Source organism: Pantherophis guttatus, chromosome 17 (assembly GCF_059756535.1).
Source record: "Pantherophis guttatus breed Tessera chromosome 17, ASM5975653v1, whole genome shotgun sequence".
Lineage (NCBI taxonomy): Eukaryota > Metazoa > Chordata > Lepidosauria > Squamata > Colubridae > Pantherophis > Pantherophis guttatus.
Genome location: NC_142079.1, coordinates 7,619,774 through 7,642,213, shown reverse-complemented (window position 1 = coordinate 7,642,213; position 22,440 = coordinate 7,619,774). Strand labels below are relative to the sequence as shown.

General features: G+C 44.0%; 1 protein-coding gene across 4 annotated transcripts in view; it reads left to right on the top strand.

Moving 5' to 3' along the window:
- Positions 1 to 22,440, top strand: part of DGCR2 (DiGeorge syndrome critical region gene 2) — a 51,586-nt gene that overhangs the window by 17,459 nt on the left and 11,687 nt on the right. The window contains exons 2-5 of one of the 4 annotated variants that reach the window (XM_034406242.3): positions 8,809 to 8,931; positions 17,779 to 17,904; positions 20,522 to 20,732; positions 22,227 to 22,303. In XM_034406242.3, the coding sequence (XP_034262133.1) occupies positions 8,809 to 8,931; positions 17,779 to 17,904; positions 20,522 to 20,732; positions 22,227 to 22,303 (537 nt within the window). Of the gene's footprint in view, positions 1 to 8,808; positions 8,932 to 17,778; positions 17,907 to 20,514; positions 20,733 to 22,226; positions 22,304 to 22,440 lie in introns of all 4 variants that reach the window. The other 3 variants (XM_087880201.1, XM_060683793.2, XM_087880202.1) reach the window with 3 other exon arrangements.

Sequence of the window (22,440 nt, the reverse complement as noted above, 5' to 3'; positions counted from 1 at the left end):
AACTTTTCTGCCACAGTTGTTCAGTGAAGCACAGCAGCTGTTAAATTAATGACTCGGTTGTTAAGTGGCCTCCTTGCTTGCCAGAAGGCCTCAAAAGGCAATCCCACGACCACGGGAGACTGCAACTGTCATAAGTATGAGTCAGTAACAGTAACAGAGTTGGAAGGGACCTTGGAGGTCATCTAGTCCAACCCCCTGCTCACCCAGGAGACCTGTCCTAGGGATTCGAACCGCCCGAACTGCCGACCTTTCTGATAGACAAGCTCAGTGTCTTAGCCACTGAGCCACCTGGTCAGGCACCTAGTGTCTGAATTTTGATCGCACGACCTTGTGAAAAGTCCTTTTTTCCCCAGTAACTTTCGGTCGCTAAACCAACTGTTGTAAGTCGAGGACTACCTACCTGTACAGTTGTTTTAGTTTAAATCCAGAAAATTAAAACATTCCCCGTAGGATCACACTTTTTTCTGTCCTAAGCATATGCTGCTTTGCAAAGATGTAAAGCAGGGGTATCAAACTCAAGGTCCCGGGGCCCAGATCTGCCCCGTGAGGTGCTTAAATCTGGTCCATGGGGCCAGCCTGGAAATAGCAACAGACTGGCCCTTCGGTGTGTCTGGCAAACAAAACAGGGCGCGGGAGGCCGTGCGTGGCATCTCCGCACCGTTTTCAGCCTGGACGGCCTCCTGCAGCACCCTGCCAGCCAAAACGGGGCACGGGGAGGCTGTGCGCAGCCCCCCCTGTATTCCATTTTTGACCTGGCCGGTCTCCTGCAGCACCCTGGAGTCTGTGCAAGAGGCCGTCCAGGTTGAAAATGCGCCCCCCCCTCCGTGCCCCATTTTGGTCGGCAGCGTGCTGCAGAATGCATGCGTTCGGTCTCTCCCACCCACTCACCCGGGCCCAAGGAGGAGAACTACAATGCCGATCCGGCCCTCGAAGAAATCCAGTTTGACACCCCCTGATGTAAAGCCATCCATTGAGAGTGTTCACAGACCCCCCCCAGATCCCCAAAGATGAAAATGAAAAAACGAACGCTCCTTTGCGTTTTTCATCTTCTTACGGCAGCCTTTTATTGAAGAGTTCCACCCCCCCCGTCCTCTCCCTCCCCTCCTTCGCTATCTATCATGTGGCAGTGATTTTCTAAGCTACCGGTTTTGTGAGTTGTGTCAGCCGTTCAGGGTGGGGGGTGGGGGAAAGGCTTGACGTGCCAAGAGTTTACACGGAGGGAAAAGTAATGTTGATTTATTTATTTATTTATTTTGGGGGGTATCCAGCATTGCGTAACCAGTTCTATTTTAACTGGGACAGTCTTGTGAGTTTTGGGTGTTTGGGCGAAGACGGGATGGGGAAGGGATTTCTTTTCGTAACTGGCATTTTAGGAAGCTTGGGAAAACACACACACACATACCCACAAAACCTCCGTCAACCGGTGAAAAGATCTCTTGTTTAAATGCACTAAGCCTTCAGCAGCCAAAAGGGAATCCATGAAGAATTGTAGATTCATTCGCCAGGCTAAAAATGTCCTGATGTTCCGCCAAAGGGACATATTTATTTAGCTTCTTTGTGTTGATAGTGCTGGCGCTTGCGTTTGGGACAAAAAAGTAACATTGCAAACGCTGAATGGAGACCCAGAGGTTGGTGGGATGAAGCTGGGTTCAAATTTGCCTCGAGAGGCAAATGTTTCAATGGTTCGGGGGGGGAGGGGGGAATCCAGTTTCAGAATTGTACCCGTGTTGATCTTTGTATAATTAGGAGAGGGTTTCTCAACCATGGTAATGTTAAGCTAGAATCTAATGTGGCAGTACAGGCCTGGTTCACCCCTTTAAAGCCATGTTTCTGAAACCTAGCAACGTTAAACTATGATCCAATATTGCGGTACAGGCCTGGTTCACCCCTCTAAAGCCATGTTTCTCAACCATGGCAACTTTAAGCTATGATGTAATGCAGTGGTATAGGCCTGGTTCACCCCTCTAAATCCGTGTTTCTGGACCTTGGCTACTTAAACGTATGATCTAATGTGGCAGTACAGGCCTGGTTCACGCCTCTAGTGTCATGTTTCTCAACCATAGCAACTTTAAAATGTCTGGACTTCGACTCCCAGAATTCCCCAGTCAGCAGGAAGGCAGTGAGATTATATACAGGTAGTCCTTGATTTACAACAATTCACTTAATTGTTGAACGAAGACTGAGATTGTGATGGCTCAAGTGAGCATTTGAACTGGACATTATCTGGAAAGAAAAAGGAGATATCGCATGGACTTTGAAACTAGAAGTATAAGTAAATGAAAATAATAAATTGGAAAATTCTAACCTTCTAAAGTGACAATATGGAGAATTGGGAGGATGAATGTGAGATATTAAGGGAGATGTTTGAAAAAATAAGAGAAGCATTTAAGGGAAATAAGGAAGCAGAGGATTGGTTAGAATGCAAGAAAAAAGAAAGAAAAGATGAATGAAAAGCAAGAGAAACAAGGAGAAAATATTGAAAAGGAATTAAATGAAAATAAAGATAAAGATGATTACACTGGGATTAACAGTGATAGAATAAAAATGGATAACAGAGAATACATCTCAAAACTGAAAAGAAGAGAAATAAATGGGGAAATATTAAGAGGGAAAATTAACAGAGTGAAAATTAAAGAAAAGAGGCAGAAAGGGAGATATAAGAAAAGGAAGAGGAAGAAGGTAAGGGAACAATTCACTTAATGACCATTCGAAGTTACGACTTAGGGCTGTTTTTCACCCTTATGACCATGGCAGCATCATCTCCATCACGTGATATTTGCATTTGGACACTTGACAGCCGACTCACAAAATGTATGTTGCTAGATTCCTCCTAAGTTCCTTCCTAAGTTATGTTCCTCCAACACTGGAAGTTTTTAACTCCCAACACTGGAAGTGTTTAAGAAGAGGTTGGATAGCAGTTTGTCCGAAGTGGTGTAGGGTTCCCCGCCTAGGCAGGGGGTTGGACTAGAAGACCTCCAAGGTCCCTCCCAACTCTGTGGATTCTGTGTTCTAAGTGAGAAATTTGTTAAGTGACTCTTGCCCCATTTTACGATTTTTCTTCCCATGTGTTACGTGAAACGCTGCAGTTGTTAAATTACCAACCTGGTTGTTAAGTGAATCCGGGTTTCCCCCAACTGACTTTGCTTGTCAGGAGGTCGCAAAAGAGGAATCACGTGACTTTACCCCGGGGGCACTGCAGCCGTAAGTCACTCTCCCCCCCCCCCCCCGGTTCCTTTGTAGCTTTGAACAGTCCCCAAACAAACTCGGGCAGCCTTTGAATAACAGTTGCTGGAATTCCATTCTTCGCGTTCAGTTTCCTCTCTACTTTCTAAACATTTCTGCATGGAAAAGCAGAGCCGTTGTTAGCTCAAACAGATGTCCTCATCCAGTCATCGGTGTGAAGGACACATGTCAGCTGCCAAGATCTTTTAAGCTGCTAATGTTGCGTTGAAGGACACGCTTCATCATAGTTTATTCAGAAGAAACACGGGGTGCTCCCGCTTGTTGAATCGGTGTGAGTGTTTTCCCGCTGAAATTGCACGAAACAAACGCCACCAAAATGACGATGGGTGGAGATTTGGGGGGTTTCCTTCGGCAGAATTATTTGTGGTTCTGTAAAAGCATCTCACCATAAGGAAGGCTGAGAAGGCCAAAGAATGGAGGCCTTTGAACTCTGGTGCTGGAGAAGACTCCTGCGAGTTCCTTGGACTGATCCAACCGGTCAGTCCTAGAGGAGACCAACCCTGACTGCTCTTTAGAAGGCCAGATCCTGAAGAGGAAACTCAAATCCTTTGGCCACCTAATGAGAAGGAAGGACTCCCTGGAGAAGAGCCTAATGCTGGGAACGATGGAGGGCAAAAGAAGAAGAAGGGGATGGCAGAGAACGAGGTGGCTGGATGGAGTCATTGAGACAGTCGGCCTGAGCTTAAATGGACTCCAGAGGATGGTAGAGGACAGGAAGGCCTGGAGGAACGTTGTCCAGGGGGTCATTTTTTTTATTTATTTTAATTTGATTTATATGCCGCCCTTCTCCGGAGACTTAGGGCGGCTTACAATGCGTTAAGCAATAGCCTTCATCCTTTTGTATATTTATACAAAGTCAGCTTATTGCCCCCACAAACTGGGTCCTCATTTCACCTACCTTAGAAAGGATGGAAGGCTGAGTCAACCTTGAGCCTGGTAAGATTCGAACCTGCAGAAATTGCAGGCAGCTGTGTTAATAACAGGGTGCATTAAACCACTGTACTACCAAAGCTCCTGATGGGTCATGATGGGTTGGACACAGTGGTGAAATGTAAAATTCGTTACTACCGGTTCTGTGGGCGTGGCTTGGTGGGGGGGTTTTAATATGATTGACTGGGCGTGGCCAACTTTTTTTTTTTTTTTTACTTTTAAAACCATTTTTTCTACAACCTTTTCGGCTGAAGAGGTTGTAGAAAAAATGCTTTTAAAAGCCTCTGATGATCCCAGCTGAGCCACGCGATCATCAGAGGCTTTTTTTTTTTTTTTTTACTTTTAAAAGCATTTTTTCGGCCAAAGAGGTTGTAGAAAAAAATGCTTTTAAAAATAATAATAAAAAAAGCCTCTTATGAGTGTGCGGCTCAGCTGGGCAATGGGGAGGGGGGGGGGCAGGGATTTTTGCTACCGGTTCTCCGAACCAGGAAGGGCTTTGGGGTAAAAAAAAAAAAAAAAAGCACAAAATTCATCCTGTATTATTCCAGGCACTCAAAGGGAGTAAACATAGGCAGGTAGCCTTCGACTCACAACAGCTCATTTAGTGACCGTTCAAAGTTATAACGGCACTGACAAAGAGAACTTGGGGCCATTTTTCACACTTATCGACTATTGTAACAGCCCCCCCAAGGTCATGTGATCAAAATTCAGACGTTTGATAACTGACTCATATTTAGGATGGTTGCAGTGTCCCCGGGGTTATGTGATCCCTTTTACGACCTTCTGACGAGCCAAGTCAGTGGAGAAGCCAAATTCACTTAACAACCACGTTACTAACTTAACGACTGCAGTGACTCAACTCCACAACCGTGGCAAGAGAGTTGGCAAAATGGGCCGAGACTCACTTATCAACCGTCTTGCTGAGCAGCAGAAATGTTGGGCTCCATTGCGGTCGTAAGTCAAAAACTCCCTGTATATAGTTCCAACAATTTGTAGAGGTCATAATTCAGTCGCAAAATATTTTTTGCATTATCCAAGACGTGCAAGAACGTAAAATAAATCTCTTTGCTTCGTAGATGAGCGACTTCGGGCCTGGCTTATAGGCAAAGCTGCAGTTGTTGACAAATGTAATGCCTCTTATTTAATTCTTACTCATTTCAGTTGTTTTTGTATTCTATAAACAGGTTGTGAGCCATCCAGAGTCACTTCCACGGTGAGATGAGCAGCCTATAAACTTAATAAAAGCATAAATAGATGGAACAAAGACATTCATAAATTAATTTAACACATAAATATAATGAGTTAACCATGATTTAAGGGACGCGGTGGCTCAGTGGCTAAGACGCTGGGCTTGTCAATCGAAAGGTCAGCAGTTCGGCGGTTTGAATCCCTAGTGCCGCGTAACGGGGTGAGCTCCCGTGACTTGTCCCAGCTTCTGCCAACCTAGCAGTTCGAAAGCAGGTAAAAAATGCAAGTAGAAAAATAGGGACCACCTTTGATGGGAAGGTAACAGCATTCCATGCGCCTTTGGAGTTGAGTCATGCCGGCCACATGACCACGGAGACGTCTTCGGACAGTGCTGGCTCCTCGGCTTTGAAACGGAGATGAGCACCGCCCCCTAGAGTCGGGAACAACGAGCATATATATGCGACGGGAACCTTTACCTTTACCTTTACCTAACCATGATTTGCAAATCATACTAGCTTTTGTTTTCATATTTGGGCTGATCCTGAAGTGTGAATCAAGCTTTCTTATTATGTCATAAAAAGAGGACTTGACCTGGGACGCTCACATTGCAGCACTGGTCAAAAGGGCCCCAGTAGAGATTATACTACCTGAGACTTCTCAGGAAACAACAACTGAATGAAAAACTGCTGGTGACCTTCTACCGCTGCACCATAGAGAGTATTTTAACTGTGTGTGGTTTGCCAATGGCACAGTGGCAGATAGGACAGCGCTCCAGAGGGTCAACATCATTGCCCAGAGGATCATTGGTTTCCCTCTCCCCTCTTTGGAAGAGCTTTATAGCTCCCGCTGCCTTCAGAAAGTTCAAAACGTCCTTAAAGATCCATCTCATCATGGGCACCCTTTTTTTTTTGAACTATTACCATCTGGCAGACGGTACAGGATAAAAAAAAAAAAACAACCCAAGGACAAATAGGCTGAAAAACAGCTCCTACCCCAGAGCAGTAACTATATTGAATTCTACTGTATAGTGCAATATTAATGCAATATCAGGGGTTTTCAATTCAGTTGTAGAGAATGTGAAGGATGTGTGTTTTGTTTTATTTTTATAGTTATAATGTACACTGAAGATGGCATTTAATTTCGTTGTACGAGGTGCAATGACAACTCAACTATAAACTAAACTAAATGCTCAAGTTTAAGGGTGATGTTTTCTTGTATTTACCTTTTAAGAGATAATATCTAACAAGGTTGTGGGGTAGTTTGTCTTCAAATCTCAAGCTTTTATCAATGTGTTACTTAAGCATTTCGGAAAAAAATGTCTATTTTGAGCGCTCACCTCTTGGGGATTTGAATTGGTTTAGGTCAGTCACGGGGGTCTTAAAGAATAGAAGAATAAACAGGGAGAAAGGAATACAACAGGGTCGGCTTTATCTGGTAATATTAGCTTCGATATTATCTGTATCTGTAAACACCTGGCAGTTATTCTTATTAGAGATAGTCTTACATTCTGATAGATTCGGCAACGGGATTGAAAGAAAGCCGAATGCAATGGGCAGTTCTGATTTAGGATGTTGATAGCTGCAATCTGGAACTTGCTTTTCTTTTTGAGGTGGAAGTGAACTGAGTACCTCCCTCTAGACACGCATAGGAATAAGGGGCTGTACGCTCACAATTAGCTTTGAGATAAAAACAGTAATATCCTATCGGAGCCCGATATTGCTTTATTTTTATTGCAAAGATAATTGTTAATATCACAGGCTACTTTCTACATGTTTTAGTGTGCAGGAAGTCCTCAGCTTATGACCACAATTGAACCCAAATTTTATGTTGCTAAATGAGAAATGTGTTAAGTGAACCCCCCCATCCCCCCATTTTACGACTCTTCTTGCCATGTTGGTTAAGGGACTCCCTACAGTTGTTTAAAACAGTCACACGGTTGTTAAGCGAATCCGGCTTCTTGAGTTGTCAATTCTTCTTATTTCTAGGTTGAATCTCTCCTTGATCAGTTTCCATCCATTGTTCCTTGTCTGGCTTTCGGGTGCTTTGGAAAATAGCTTGACCCCCTTCCTCCTCTCTGTGGCAGCACCCCAAAGAACATCTGGGGGTGTTGCTTTGGTGATTCATCTATTCGTAAAAGGACTGCCTGGGCATATCTTAGAAAGCATCCATTCACCAATGGTGACATTTCCTTCCAGGAAGTTGTCTACACCCCTGATAAGATCTCTACGAGGCCCAAAGGCCTTGTTGGAAGTAAATAATGACGCTAGCATTATTTAGCCAACTTCCCCTTTATTTTTTTAAATCATTAAAATAATATATTTTTTTTCCCCCTGAAGTCACAAAGGACAGGAAATCTAGTGAGCACCCAAGAAGGAATTTGGAGCAGATCAGAGTGTTGACACGTTACCCAAAACAAAGCAGTCCATGTAATGGCTTAGCTGGGTATATTAAAAGGCCAGGATAATGTATTAATTAAGGTGTCACAAGTCTCTACTCAACCACAAAGCACTTGAGAAGGTAGGGAGTCAACTTCAGACCAGTTACTTTCTTGACCAACTCACACCATTTTTTTTTTTTTTTGATGTGAAGATAATAAGAATTAAAAAAAAAATGCTTGTAATTACCTCCTAAGAAGATGCTGTGGCTTGAATGACCTAAAAGCCTGAAAGGAGTCATGCTACCTGTCTCATAACACGTATGCCCTTCCTGCCATTTGTCCCCTGTGACATTATTTAAGAGAGAAACCGGATCTTCCTTGCTTCCACTCTGGACAGATGTGATTATTTTGACCTTGCCCTGTGCTCGATTTGTGCGGTGCCATTGTAATGATTTTTGGAAAGGGAGGAGCGCACAAACACACCGATCGGTGCTGTTTTGATTGTGGTGTAACCCAGGAAATCATCTCTCCCGTCGTCTTGAGTTCTTAGCTGTCACTATGCAAACCTGAGTGTTCCTTTTGAGTAATTGTGTTAAACAGGGTAGGCCTATTTTTAAAAAATTCCTTCCAGTTGACTTGAGCTAGCTTTCTGCTTGTGTTAAATTTATATTTTACCGACAGAGAAAAAAAGGGAGACTAATATCGATCTATTTCAAGCTATTTAGCTCTCGTCGAATTCGAACCAGATTCGAATCTGGGATGTTTTGGATGTTGGAGCCAAAGCCAATTAGAACTTTCCTTGATCTTTGCTTAACGGGGTTCAGAAGAGCCATCTCTCATTTGCCACTGCCCCGGGGGTGAGGAGGGGGAAGTGGGAGAGGAAGAAACCTAATCCAAACTTTCTCCAGTAATACAAAGATTTGGCGTGCTTCTCTCTCACCGCTCATCCCAACCAGGAGAAGAGGTTTAAATTTGGGCGCGCTCGCTCTCAAGCCAAGATGGATTTTTGTTGTGGCTGGTATTTTTTGGGTTCGGAAGCGTGAGCAACCTTCTCCCTTCGTCTTTTGCAGAGCTGCGTTGCATCCCCGGGCAATTCACTTGCCGCAGCGGTTCAGTCCAGTGCATCCCCTCCAAGTGGCAGTGCGATGGGTGGCCCACCTGTGAGGATGAAAGCGATGAAGTTGGCTGCCCAAGTAAGTTCCCCCCACCCCCTCCAAAGAACACAGAACGTAAAGCATAGAATCCTAGGGCTGGGAGGGGCCTTAGAGGTTTTCTAGACCAACCCCTGCACAAGGCAGGAGACTTTATACCAGGGGTGTCAAACTCAAGGCCCAGGAGCTGGAGCTGGCCTGCAGAGTGCTAAGATCTGGCCCATGTGGTGCTAAGATTTGGCCCGTGGGGTGCTTAGACCTGGCCTACGGGGTGCTTCGATCTGGCTTATGGGGTGCTTAGATGCAGTTTTTTATTCTAGGCTGTGCACCGCCCTGAGTCCAGCAGGAGAAGGGCGGTGTAAAAATTTAATAAAATAACTAAATAAATAAACTGCCTCTACCCAGGAGAACGCAGTCAGTCTGGGGAGGTTCTTGTCAATAGATGATCAACAATAAAGTTCTTTTATCCTATGCATGGAGTTGTTTTGGTTCCTTGTCCCTGCTAGGCTCCAGGACATTTTTGTCAGCAAAAACTAGGAAGGAAATATAATTATATCGTCTGTCTCCCTTTTCTCCCATCTTATCCAGAAGCTTTTGTGTTAAAATTAGTTTGCAGCCCGGGGAGTGTAGGATTCAGATATCACAAAAGTGTCCTCCACGTAAGCTGTTTGTCTACTCCTGAAAAGCATTTGAAATGCAGTAGTTGTGCAGCTGAAAAGTATTTCTGTGTTTCTTGCTTACTTTAGGATAGTTGGTGTTAGCTTTTATTTTCTTGTTTCAAAGTTTCCTGCTAAGTTTTTACATATATACATGTACAGCAGCGGCCAAAATTGTGGAAACCTTTTGGGAAAAGTGTATTTCTGAGGTTTGATGGCTAATAACACCACTTTATTTATTTTTTTTTTGGAGTTTCAAGATAATCCTATTCCACTACTGGAATGGCCTGGGAATAGCCCAGACCTTCACCCAATTGAAAATTCTATGGAGCAGACTAAAGAAACTTGTTAGTCAGAAGCCACCCAGCAATAAAACCCAGTTAATAGAAGCCATCATTCAATCTTGGTTTCACATTATAACAGCTGCAGAACTAAAAGACTTGGTTCACTCCATGGGAAGAGGTTGTAAGGCCTTCATTCATGCTAAAGGTTACCCAACGAAGTATTAACTGACATGGTGATCATTTTTGTATATCTCATTTTTTCTATTGTGATCAGTTTTGTATATCTTGTTTTTTCTACGTGTTTCACTTTTCTTCTTTATACTGTTAACTGTTATTCTAATAGCAAATCCTTCGTAAAAGTTATTGCATTACATTTTTGATTAAATTATCTTTCCATTGATATATAATTTTATGGTACTACAAAAAAAAAAAAAAGTGGTGTTATTAGCTAGTTTTAGAAAAAACACTTTTCCCAAAAGGTTTCCACAATTTTGGCCACTACTGTATATGTACCACAGCTTGAATAAGGAAGTGAGGACGGAATGAGCCCACATGTCCACTCCTACCTGTTGTGAGTTCAAATACCGCACACCCCTCTTAATCCATAGCCATTTTCTTGATGTACTTGAGAAACACTATGGACAAGTTTATTATCCATTTCAGGCAGCTCTTCCTCCCTGTTTCCCCCCAATTTTAATCAAGTTTAACTCTTATAGTCGTATTCTTGTTTTTGTTTTTGTTTTTAAACAAGGAAAGTCCCTTGCCTCCCCAAGGCCGAATAATATCCGCAGAATCTCTTCTGCTCCAAATGGCTGACCACTGCTTGTGTTTTCTGCCTTTCAGAGGCAGGAAATGTGAAAAGTTTACATAAGCTCCAAAACAAGATTAATGGTTCTTTGCAAGCCAAGAAACTCCACACAACTCAGAAAAACAAAATTCCGTTTCCAGTGGGTCCCTGATTTTAAGTGTGGTCTTCAGCAGCAAACTCTTGCCCACCCCTCTCAAATCCAGCGTTAAAAACCACGGAGATGAATCCAAGCTCCACTTCATATAAGTGCAGCTGGGTTATTATTATTATTATTATTTTAATAAATTGCCTTTGACTGGACCTGAAAAACCAGAATGTTGAGTGACATTTGGCTGAGAGAGAGAGAGGAAGCCTGCAGAACGAAGTTTCATACAATCGGAGTGGCCCAATAAGATTACATAAGAGGCATCTCTTTTTAAAAAAAAAACAAAAAAAACCCCTTCTTTTTAATCATTGGCTTAAGTTTGCCAACTTGGATTCTTGGGCTCGCTGTCGGTTTTGTCTTCGTGCAGCTAGCGAAATCAGTTTTGGGGGCCTGATTTCCCTCTTGATTTCAGTGAAAGGGATTTTTCCCCCCCCTTGATTTTCAACAAAAGTAGAACGGCATATGTGCGGCCCTAGCAGGAAGTGACTCGTATTGCATGGAACAGGGGTCCTCAATCTTTCAGACCTCAGGGACCACTAAATTCATAATTTTAAATCCCGTGGACCACTAATACGATCTGCCTAATGACCAGCTGGGTGGGCGTGGCTAGGTGGTCATGTGACTGAATGGGCATGGCCACTCACATCGAGGGGCACCTCGCTGGCCTCTACTCACCCCTCCCCTCCCAGCCACTCCTCGCCTCCCCCCCCCCCCACACACAGGCTCCTTAGGGCCCCAACAGGAAGCAGTTGCTGGAGCTAAGCAGCCACCCACAAGAAAGAGTTGGCAAAACAGCTCAGTTCAAATTGGATCTGACCAAGAAGGAGGCTCAGCAGAAGTACCTCACTGAGGACTAGGAGCATAGGCTTTCCAAGCAGAGGGAAGACCTGCGGGAGTGCAAGGCCAGCTACCGGCGCCTGGAGGCTCAGTGGGCTGAGATGGTCAGCCAGTTCCAGGCCATGAGGCAGTCCCACTGGAATGAGGCCCCACGGCTCTTTGCCACCAGCGGCGCTTCCCTCCAGCCTTCGCCCAAAGCCCCACACCAGGAGGCTGAAGCAGACCCTGAGTCGGAATTTCTGCCCGCCTCTGACCTACACAAAAGGACCCCGAAGGGGGAGACCCTCTGCAGCAACCCTACAAGATTTCGTAGCCTGCAGTCCCTTCTCTTGCAGATGGATGAAGTTGTTCTTCTTTGAACCCCTTTAGCATCTGATGGAGATCCAATTTGCTGCATTTTCTCACCTGAGCGAGATCTTCGGTTGGTTTTTAATACAGCTGCTTTTTTGCTCCTGTGCTGCCAAAGAATCTAATCTACTCGGTGTTTTTACACAACCTTCGAGGGCTCCTTCCGACAGTTTCAATCTCCAGCCCTCATTTTACTCTCTGCTCCCAGCCTCTCTCTTTTCTTCGTTGCGTAACTTTTCTTACAGTTGAGCCTCAAATTCCCTTTATGGTATCTCGAGAATCAAATTAAATCAAAGCCTCAGAGCTACAAAGCCTTTGGGGCCAGAAGAAAATTCTTGCCTTTGCCTCCAACTCTCCTTTCCTTTTTAAAAATAATTTTGTATTTATTTTTTTTCAAAATACAAACATTCCATCTTTCCTTAAACCCTTGTCTGGGTTCAAATATCTCCATGTGCCAACCTTCAACATTTACAACATCAGTATAACAGTATATTACAGTATAATTCTCTAATCTTAAAATTATAATATATTAAACAGTTAAACAGGGACGTGGTGGCTCAGTGACTAAGACGCTGAGCTTGTCGATCGAAAGGTCGGCAGTTCGGCGGTTTGAATCCCTAGCGCTGCGTAACGGGGTGAGCTCCCGTTACTTGTCCCAGCTTCTGCCAACCTAGCAGTTCGAAAACACATAAAAAAAATGCAAGTAGAAAAATAGGGACCACCTTTGGTGGGAAGGGAACAGCGTTCCGTGCACCTTTGGCGTTGAGTCATGCTGGCCACATGACCACGGAGACATTTTTGGACAGTGCTGGTTCTTCAGCTTTGAAACAGAGATGAGCACCGCCCCTAGAGTCAGGAACAACTAGCACATATGTGCAAGGGGAACCTTTATCTTCTTAAACAGTTAAACATTGTAAGTATTCATTTTTCCTCTTAACGTGTCTTCTAGTGAATATACAATAATAATAACATTACACGTAATTATCCTCCTCATCCTAATGCTAACAATTATCATTTTATTTCTACCTGTATCTCAACGTGTTTTCTTTTCTTCTTTAATCTTCTTTTATTTCCAGTTCCCCTTTTTACTCTCTAACCATTGATAAAATACTTCCCATATCATATAATATTCAGTTCGTTCCTTCTCTTCGATTGCTAATGTTAACCTGTTCATTTCTGCACGTTCTTAATATTTTCCTAATCACCACCTCTTCAGTAGGAATCTCTTCACTTTTTCCAACGTTGTGCAAATACAATTCTAGCTGCAGTTAGAGAGTTTGCAGCCTCCAACTCTCCTTTCCGTTTCCCCCTCCCCACAAGGCCCCTAACCCCAGTGATTTCCAGATCTTTGATCTCCTGCTCTGAAAGCAGGAGGCTCGCATGCTTGGCATTGCTTGCAGGATTTATGCAACAGGCAGGCCTGGAAGCCTCGGTCACACGGAATAAAGGCTCAGCTGCTTCGGAGGAATGAATCGCTTGGTTGGTTCGAGCAAGAACACCCAAGCTTCTTCAAAAGCCTCGAGGCTGGGGATTGCTACTCTGGGTGCGTGTGATGTTTTGAGGCGTTTCTCAAGCTTTTTCGGTGGTTGGGAGCGATGGGTTCTCTTTTGTGCATGCTTGGGAAACAGCACGTGGAGCTGCCGTGCGCCCACCTGCACTCCAGGAGCTCTCGTTTAGAACTTCCCGCAAAGAAACGATTCTGCTAAGAAAAGACATTTTTCTCTCTTGCAGCTTCTTGTTCAGAAGAAACAGAAGTGGCTGTCAGGAAGAGATATATTTTATTCATTGTCCTGGGTTATTTAAAAGTTCTCCTCCTCCTCCTCCTCCTCCTCCTCCTCCTCCTCCTCCTCCTCCTCCTCCTCCTCCTCCTCCTCCTCCTCCTCCTCCTCCTCCTCCTCCTCCTCCTCCTCCTCCTCCTCCTCTTATTCTTATTCTTATTCTTATTCTTATTCTTATTCTTATTCTTATTCTTATTCTTATTCTTATTCTTATTCTTATTCTTATTCCGTCCTGCGCTAAGCACATTGGACCACAAACGTACACAACAGATCTCAGACTGCAACTACAGTCTCCACATCCTTCCATTTAAGATTGATATTTTTCAGATCTTCCTGAAAAATTGTCTCATTATTATTTTCCTTCCTTCCTTCCTTCCTTCCTTCCTTCCTTCCTTCCTTCCTTCCTTCCTTCCTTCCTTCCTTCCTTCCTTCCTTCCTTCATCCCCCTTTTCTCCTTTCTCTCTTTTCCTTCCTTCCTTCATCCCCCTTTTCTTCTTTCTCTCTTTTCCTTCCTTCCTTCCTCCCTCCCTCCCTCCCTCCCCCTTTTCTCCTTTCTCTCTTTTCCTTCCTTCCTTCCTTCATCCCCCTTTTCTTCTTTCTCTCTTTTCCTTCCTTCCTTCCTTCCTTCCTTCCTTCCTTCCTTCCTTCCTTCCTTCCTTCCTTCCTTCCTTCCTTCCTTCCTACCTACCTACCTACCTACCTACCTACCCACCCATCATTGCCGACCATAAGTTTTTAACATGGTCATTTTGACTAAACCAGAGCTGGCTGAGTTTTCCCAAAACGTTAGATCAACAGAGGACTGCAAACCACATCATAACAGCTCAACATGAAATGTGATCTAAGGCTGTGCAAAAAAAAAATAAATAAAAATGTTTGGAATCTGAAATATTTTGATATTTAAAACAGTTTGCTTTTGAGCTTGGGGGTATTCCGACTCTTTGAAGGCCTTCCAATTTAATTGAGAGAACCTGCATCAACTTGAAGCAGTTGTTTCAGCCTCTGAGGAGAATGTCCCAACCTCAAAACATTCTCACTTTGGGATTTATTTATTTTTTTGTTGTCTGTTCCAATCAGGAACCCAGCTACAGGTCTTAAATTTGTTTTCCTCTGGAGCCTGTGCTAGTTTGAAGCACATGCAACCTATTAATAAAAGAATATTTGTAGCTAATGGTTGACATGAGGGCTGCTCTCACAGTTTGCTTGTCTAGAAAGTTAGTTATATGTTGAGATTCTAGCAAGAGTGCAGACAAGAGCAACTAAGATGATTAGGAGATTGCGGGCTAAATAAAACATGAAGAACGGTTGCAGGAACTGGGTATGTCTAGTTTAATGAAAAGAAGGACTAGGGGAGACATGATAGCAGTCTTCTGATATCTCAGGGGCTGCCCCAAAGAAGAGGCAGTCAAGCTATTCTCCAAAGCCCCTGAAGGCAGGACAAGAAGCAACGGGTGGAAACTAATCAAGGAGAGAAGCAACTTAGAACTAAGGAGAAAATTTCCTGACAGTGAGAACAAATAACCAGTGGAACCACTTGCCTCCAGAAGTTGCGAATGCTCCAGTACCGGAGGTTTTTGAGAAGAGATTGCACAACCATTTGTCTAAAATGGTACAGGGTTTCCTGCCTGAGCAGGGGGTTGGACTAGAAGACCTCCAAGATCCCTTCCAACTCTTTTGTTATTCTGAGAAATTTAACTCTTGATAGTACAGAACTCTTGATAGTACAGAGCCTTGATAATACAGTGGTCTAAGCACCCTGTTATTAACACAGCTGCCTGCAATTTACTGCTGGTTCGAATCTCTCCAAGGCTCAAGGTTGACTCAGCCTTCCATCCTTTCTAAGGTAGGTGAAATGAGGACCCAGTTTGTGGGGGCAATAAGCTGACTTTGTATAAATATACAAAAGGATGAAGGCTATTGCTTAACGCACTGTAAGCCGCCCTGAGTCTCCGGAGAAGGGCGGCATATAAATCAAATTTAAAAAAACAACAACAACAACTCCAGCTTTGTTCAGCTTCTCCGTGGACTGCTGGAAACACAGTCCCATTTCCTCATTTCTGCAACTGATGGTGGAAATGAGAAGTTGTTCTTGTTTTGCAGAAAATAAGACAACCCACTGGTAGTTTCCAAACATCCCCTTCCTTGAATGCTTCCCATTTTTTGAGGGGAGGTAATCCTACGAGTTAGCGGCTTTACAGTCGTGCATTGGACTCTATTCCTCATCCTTTAGAAGATGCTTTCGTTTCCGGTGTTTCAGTTCTCCATCCCAGCTGAGCAGTTTTAGTTGGCTGCCCCTGAGCTAAACTTTGCAAGATTATATTTTTTTAGGGGTGGATTGTTATTTAATCTAGGGCTAAACTTCCTACAAACATCGTTGTATCTTCCAGCTATCTCACTTAGGTACCTACCACGGTTGTCTGCCCCATCGGAGATGATCGAATGATGATACCTAACTAGTACATCGACTTACGACCACAATTGAGGCCCAACTTTCTGTTGCTAATCGAGGCAGTTCTTAAGTGGGTTTTGCCCCATTTTATGACTTTCCTCGCCACAGCCGTTAAGCAAATCCCTGCTGTTGTGAAGTTAGTAACACAGTTGTTAAGTGAACCCAGGTGACTTCCCCGGTGACTTTGCTTATCAAAAGGCTGCAAAAGGGGATCGCCTGACAACCCCCCCCCCCGGACACTGCGACCGTGGCACTGTGGCCATTATCTGAATTTTGAGCCAGGTAACCACGGGGATGCTGCAAAAGTCGGGTGACAGCGGTCATAAATCCCTTTTTTCAGTACCGTCGTAATTTGAACGGTCACTAAACAAACTTGTCGTAAGACGAGGGCCACCTGTACAATTTCTCAAGCTGAGAGGGCACAGTAATTAACGTGACATCCAACATTGCAAAAAAACCTGTCTCAAAACCTCTTAGGAATACCTCAATAATACGTAGATTTCTATCGGCTGATTCTGTCTCTTTTATTTGGGTCAACGTACCTCCGCGGTCTTTTGAAGTGCGTTTGCCCACTGGTTTTTGAGCCAAAAATTTTGCTGACACCAGCAGAGTGATTTAAAAAAATCATTTTAACATCCAGTTAACAGTTTGCATGTATTCCCTTTTATCTCCGTTATTATATGCTGCTAACGAAAGCCAAAGTATAATAAGAATTCCCCCAGTACAGAAGAAACAACACAGGCAAAAATAATTTCACATTTTTTTAATCAAAGAAAGAAGGATATTAAGCAAATCTCGCAATGGTATAACAGCCAAAAGGATCAGCTGAATTGATCTAACCTTTGTATTCTGTCCACTTCCCAAGGCCCTTTTATGTATTTTCATGACTCAAAACACAAATTCATAGGCCTATTTGAATATTTTAATAATAGATAATTCTAAACTATTTTCTGGGGAAAAACTAATGGTTACTGTATTTTTCAGACTATAAAATGCACCTACCTTTTTCGGGGAGGAAAACAAGAATTTTTTTAAAAAAAATCTTTGGAAATTTAATAAATATTATTTTTTTTAAAAAAAGAAAAAAAATCTGCCTCTGCCTCCCAGCAATTTGCCTCCTTGCAGCAAACAGCCTGTTTCATTTTCATTTTCAGCACAGCCTGTTTGGCACAAGAAAAAAAAATCTGCCTCTGCCTCCCAGCAATTTGCCTCCTTGCAGCAAATGGGGCGCGTGGCAATGGCAATCCCTGCAGCCTGAAACAGCTGATGGTCGGGAGGCTGATCTAACCGACAATCAGCTGCTTGTGCTAATCAGGCTGTGCTGAAGCTAAAACGGGCTGTTTGCTGCAAGGAGGCAAATTGCTGGGAGGCAGAGGCCAAAGGGTGGGGGCCGGTGGGTGGGCGGGGTTACATTCGGTGTATAAGACTCACCCAAATTTTCACCCTCTTTTAGGGGGGAAAACGTGTGTCTTATACTCTGAAAAATACGGTAAATTAAATTGTGGTTAAATATTTTGGGGGGGGGGGAAATCCACCTGCTCATCCTTGCTTACCTGAAGCTTCCCCTGCTTACCTTTCTCCTAGACTATACAGGGGACCAACGAACTTATCACGGGAAGGAAAATGTGGACTCCAGGCACAATCGCGGAAGAGGAGGGGACACGACACGGTTCCACACCATCAACATGGCACAGCCGGTTCGATTTAGTAGTAAGTTGCAGACTTGGAAACAAGAACCAGATCTTGAGGGCATGGAGAAGAGCCTTGAAGGGCAGGGAGGAAATGCTTGTTACCAAGGCAACGATCGAGGGGCTTCAGCTGCTTCTGACTTTGCGATCAGAAGAAGTTTGGAGGCTGTTACTAAAGATACTTTGGGGATCTGGTGCCAATGTTGATCCCTGGTCAAGATTGAGAAGTCTGTACAAACATTACTTACTTCGTACTTAACATTAAACGAAACCTCCAAAGGAAGCGATTCCAATTAACTTCCCTTAGCGAGATAACAGCATAGTGAACCATTCTTGTTCTCCAGTCTTTTAAGGCTGCAAATAAATCCCCCCTTTTTTTTGGAGAGTATAAAGCAAATGCAGCTTGGCTTTTCTCCAAAAGATATCGCAAACCCATTTTCTTCCCTGCGCCTACAATAAGCCGAAAATGTCTTCAAACGAGAACATCTGCCTCGATCTGATTACCGGAGGCAGAATAATATATGTAGAAGGAAAGGATTATAGAATCACGGATGTAGAAGCTGCTCTAGATTCTGAGTGGAGACTCAAATGTTTTTTGTTTTTTTGTTTTTAAAAAAAACATCCATTTGGATGGGCGGGTTGTTGCTTAAAAAGAACCTGGCGTTATTTTTTTTTATTTTATTTTAACAAAATAGACACACGGAAAGGTAATTTCTCCCGAATCAAACCGTTGATCCATCCCTCCAGTTCGATACTTAACTCTGCCGAGCGTCAGCAGCTCTCTGGTTGGCTCTACATCGTGATCCAGCGAGGCCTTGCCCACTATTAAACCAGCAATATAGGGTCCACAAGAATGAAAGGTTGTGTTGTGGCCCGCAGAGCAGTGAGGAGGTTGGGGAGGAACATGGGCCAGTCCTGGAGTCTGGGGAAGGCGCTGATGAGGGCTCTGCGTCGGAGGCAGAGAGGGGGCCAGGACCGTCTGACAGTTATCAGCTACCTTGGGAGTTCAAGATAAGTGGGGCTGAAGAACAGCTGGAGCCTCTTCCCGATGTGCTCATGCGCAGAGATGTCAGGAGAAGGGAACAATTAAGGAGCAGAGGTCGACTCAGGAGTAAAGGCACAAGGGGACGCTGAATGGCCCCTCCCATAGGGAATAAAGGGGGGGCAAAAGGGGAGTAGGGTTTGCAGGAGACAATTAGTTCATTTAATAGTGTGAAGATTTGCTTATCTGAGTTGTGCCTCCTGAGTTGAGACTCCTTTCCAAGTATTTCTTTGTATAGCGTTGAGTCAAGAAGCTCTCGATAAGGACCGATAAGGTCTGTTGTTGCAATTCACCCTTGAAAGACTGTTTGCCGGGACTTTGCTGGATGTGAATGCTAGGAATTCACATTAGCCAAATGAAAAGGGTTTTTTTTTTTTTCCGGGGCAAGGACTCTGTGTCGTACATTGGTGAAGCCTAGGTCAGAACAGGTTGATTTTGATTTTCCAGGAAAGATTAGGAGTTGCTAGAAGATGGGCAGCTGTGTTTCTCGCAGCAGCCTTGTCCGTGATCATCCCGGATGGAGTCCGCATGTTTTGCATGTCAAGTCTAAAGCTTTTTCATTTCAGGCATTTCGAATATAAGCAGTTTTTAGAATGGCGCTCTTCCTGCATTGTGTACAGGAAGTGTTGTGACCCAGGCCCAAGTAGGTAGTAATCGATGCGAACAGTTCGAAAACAAACAGACTTTTATTATTATTATTGCTTAACGCATTGTAAGCCGCCCTGAGTCTCCGGAGAAGGGCGGCATATAAATCAAATTAAAAAAAAAAAAATTAGAACAGCTGAGAATTAACTCATTCTCAGGGTAGACCAAACTAAATCAAACAAAATCTTCATAAAGTCTTATCACCAACCTTGGTATAATTAGGCAAACTGCCAAAGGCTTCGCTTGACAAAAGTTCAGTAGCATAGGATGCTGAGCAAGATAAAAACCAAGTTTATCAAGTTATTTTCAGACAAAAAATCCAAGAGCCGTTGCTGGTCTTTTAAGCCTTATGGGAGGGGCCAATCTTCTCTAGGCCTTACTCCTGAGTTGTCCTCTTTGCTTTAGCTGCTCTTGCCTTCTGGCAGCTCTTCTCATATGTGCATTAGGAACAGGCTCCTCCTGTTCCTCTGCCTCTCTACTGTCAGCCTCTGGAGGCTCTGGAGTCCGCACATCACTCCCCGATGGCCCTGGCCCCATCTCTGCCTCCGATGCAGAGCCCTCATCCGGGCCTTCCCCAGCCTCCAGGACTGGCCCATGTTCTTCCTCAGCCTCATTGCTGTCCGACTCCGCTGCCAGCTCTGCAGGCTGCTGGCGGACCACAACAGGAAGAGCTTTTCCCCCCAAATCTCTTCTTTGCTAGATTTGAACTAAGGCTAATGCAGTGTTTCTCGACCTTGGCAGTTTTAAGATGGGTGGACTTCAACTCCCAGAATTCCCCCAGCCAGTTGAAATCCACCCATCTTAAAGTTGCCATGGTTGAGAAACACCAGCCTGATGTCTTTAACAACATGACTAAAAACATGCTTTTTGTGTGTGTGTGTCTCTCTCTCTCTGTGTTGAGGTCCTAACTGGGTGGGGAATTGTTTTCCCTTCTCTCTTTCATGTTTCCTAGGGAAATGCCCATCAGGGTGGCACCACTACGAGGGCACTGCCAGTTGCTACCGGGTGTACCTAAACGGAGAGAACTACTGGGACGCTGTACAAACCTGCCAGAAGGTGAATGCTTCCTTGGCTACCTTTACCACCGACCAGGAGCTGAAGTTCATTCTGCAGCAAGAGTGGGACTCTGAGGAGAAGACCTTTGGCCGGAAAGATCAACGCCGGTGAGTGCGCCCAGAACATCAGCATTTTATTTTTTGGGGGGGGGGAAACACCCCACTTCTTCTTTTGGACTTGGGATGGACATGTCTCATTCCTTGGAGAGGAACTCCAGGGTTCCATTGGAGACATTGAGTTTCGCTTCTGGAGCTGCTGTTGTCATCGCCGGCATCCTATTTGTCAACATCAAACGTTCACCTACCACCTTATGTTTGCTTGTGCTTTGCTGCTATGTGGTGATAGATGGCCATGAACTGTAGGGAGGAGGAAGCGAAAGTAAATGCTGTATCTCCTTGAGATGCTGCCTCAAGGACAGCCAGCTGGAAAGAGGGGGCCGCCTAACGAACTGCGCTTGGACTGACCGTTATGAAAACATGAACCTGATTGGTTACATTAGGGTGGGCAATGAGAGATAGTTTAGGGAGAGAAAAGTAGAATTTGGGAATTTTGGCGGGCGATTCTCCGTTCTGGCTTTGCAATACCGCAGAACATTTGATCTCTAACAATGCCTTTCTCTGGGTATCGTTAATTTTGATACCAAATAGTAGTGATAGTATTGGTATTATTAATTGCAGTAATCCTACTCACATCGTTATTATAACATCATAAATTTTGTTTATAATTGAAGTTTTTAAGGTATATACTCCACCTTGCGTATAATCCTTTATATACCGTATTTTTTGGAGTATAAGATGCTCCGAACTATAAGACACATCTACCTTTTTTGGTGAGGAAAAGAAGAAAAAGAAATCTGCCTCTGCCTCCCAGCAATTTTGCCTCGTTGCAGCAAACAGCCTGCTTTACTTTCATTTTCGTTTTCAGCATACCTTGATTAGCACAAGAAAAAAAAAATCTGCTCCCAGCAATTTACCTCCTTCCAGCAAGCAACAGAGGCCCACGCAAAACAGCTCAGAGCAAAACAGCTGAGAGTCGGGTGGCCGATCCAATCAACTTGTGCTAAATAGGCTGTGCTGAAGCTGAAACGAGCTGTTTCTTCTTGCTGCTTGCTGCAAGGAGGTAAATTGCTGGGAGGCAGAGGCCAAAGGGTGGGGGCCAGTGGGTGGGTGGGGCTACATTCGGTGTATAAGACGCACTTAAATTTTCACCCCCTTTTAGGGGGGAAAAAGGTGCGTCTTATACTCCGAAAAATACGGTATATATAAAGAATACCTTTCTCAAGAAATGGAGCCAAAGATTGTTTCTATTTAGAGGCTTAAGTTGTGGCAGGTTCGACACAAACCTTGAACAGGTTTAATTTTGCCCACCTCACCCTTAGGTTTTTAGGATTGAACGGTGCGTCAAAGATATTTTATGCCCTCAGTTATACCGGAAGAGAGTTTGGATATAACAATGAACCCTCGGTGCAGAATTTGAACCCGTTTCTCGTGGCATGTTTTTTTTTTTAAAAAAAAAATTTGCATTAACTTTCTCCAATGCAGTCTTATCCTCGCTGAAGTGTTACAACTTGTCTTTTTTTTCTCTTAAATTTCCAATGGAAGGTTTTGGGTTGGATATCAGTTCGTCATCACCAACCGAAACAATTCTCTCGAAGGCCACTGGGAAGTCGCTTATAAAGGCAAGTCTCGAAATCGGAATCTTTGGGCTTCTTAAACTAAAACCAGAACCTTTTTCATGCAGCTTGAATGCACTTTTATGTCTCCTCGTATATTGAATAGCTTCCTACTTCTGATACATAAAATATTAAATACCTTC